This window comes from Balaenoptera musculus, chromosome 4 (assembly GCF_009873245.2).
Source record: "Balaenoptera musculus isolate JJ_BM4_2016_0621 chromosome 4, mBalMus1.pri.v3, whole genome shotgun sequence".
Taxonomy (NCBI): Eukaryota; Metazoa; Chordata; class Mammalia; order Artiodactyla; family Balaenopteridae; genus Balaenoptera; species Balaenoptera musculus.
This window is the reverse complement of record NC_045788.1, coordinates 75,591,880-75,593,067: the sequence shown is the minus strand read 5'-3', so window position 1 is coordinate 75,593,067 and position 1,188 is coordinate 75,591,880. Positions and strand designations below refer to the sequence as shown.

General features: G+C 41.2%; 1 protein-coding gene across 1 annotated transcript; it reads left to right on the top strand.

Moving 5' to 3' along the window:
* On the top strand, positions 1 to 255 carry LOC118894782 (40S ribosomal protein S27-like). Its single transcript, XM_036851343.1, has one exon. It carries the CDS (start codon positions 1 to 3, stop codon positions 253 to 255), a length of 255 nt encoding a protein of 84 aa, XP_036707238.1.
* The last annotated feature ends 933 nt before the right edge of the window (positions 256 to 1,188 follow it).

Here is a 1,188-nt window from a genome sequence, read left to right as displayed (position 1 = left end):
ATGCCTCTCGCAAAGGATCTCATTCATCCCTCTCCAGAAGAGGAGAAGAAGAAACACAAGAAGAAGTGCCTGGTGCAGAGCCCCAATTCCTATTTCACGGATGTGAAATGCCCAGGTTGCTATAAAATCACCACCATCTTTAGCCATGCACAAACAGTAGTTTTGTGTCTTGGCTGCTCTATTGTCCTCTGCCAGCCTACAGGAGGAAAAGCAAGGCTTACAGAAGGATGCTCCTCCAGATGGAAGCAGCACTAAAAGCACCTAGAATCAAGATGAATGGGAAACCATCCCAATAAACACATTTTGGATACATCCTGTTTATTGTCTTGTTTTACTGCTAGGAAGTTCCTACCTCACGTATTCAGGGGCAACTTTAGAGTCAGTTGGGGCAATCTGTGAAATCAAATGAAGGCAGTTTCCAAGTCAAAAGTCCACAGGGCTGAAAGAGGAAAGCCTAGAAAGAGGAAAGCTGTTGATGCCAACACCGCAAAGAGGGTAAAGAGGAGGATCTGGTAAGAACCCATGAACTTCTGGAGGACACCTGAATCTTCACACTGATCTATGCATTGGCAGAATAAGAGAAGATAATAGTTACTTAATACATCCAGGACAGATGCTGCATTTAAAATCTTGTGTGGTCCTAAGAGTATCTAGCTGAAGCACTCAAAACCCAGCCCTCTAAGAATTCTTTTGCTTCTTACCAGAGAAAAAGGGGTGAACTGTACTTGGCTCCTCTACCTCTTTTTGGCTTTTTATCTCTCTAACGTAATAAACTAAAATTATTGAGCCTCTCATTTCTTTTCGGCTTACAAAAGAATATTTCAATTCTCTGCCACTTTAAAATGCCTGTTACCTTTGCTGTGCACTTTAACTCCAGGTGACATGCTTCCCTTCACCAACTTTGTGACAATGTATGGTGGTTCAACTTCTACTTTTAATCCCTCTAACCTAAAACATTTCCTTGGATCACCACTGACCTCTTATATCCAGGGGCCACTTGTCCTTTTTTATTCAGGTGTCATTTCTAGGGAACATTCTGATTTGTATATAACCTTGTCCTCAATAAGACTTGTGTCTTTGAAGCATTAAAAAAAAAAAAAAGGTGTAACTAAATTGTTTCTTAAAGCTGTTGTACTGATCTACACTCCTTTCAGAAGTGAATGAGTCTGTTGCTCCACGTCCTCATCC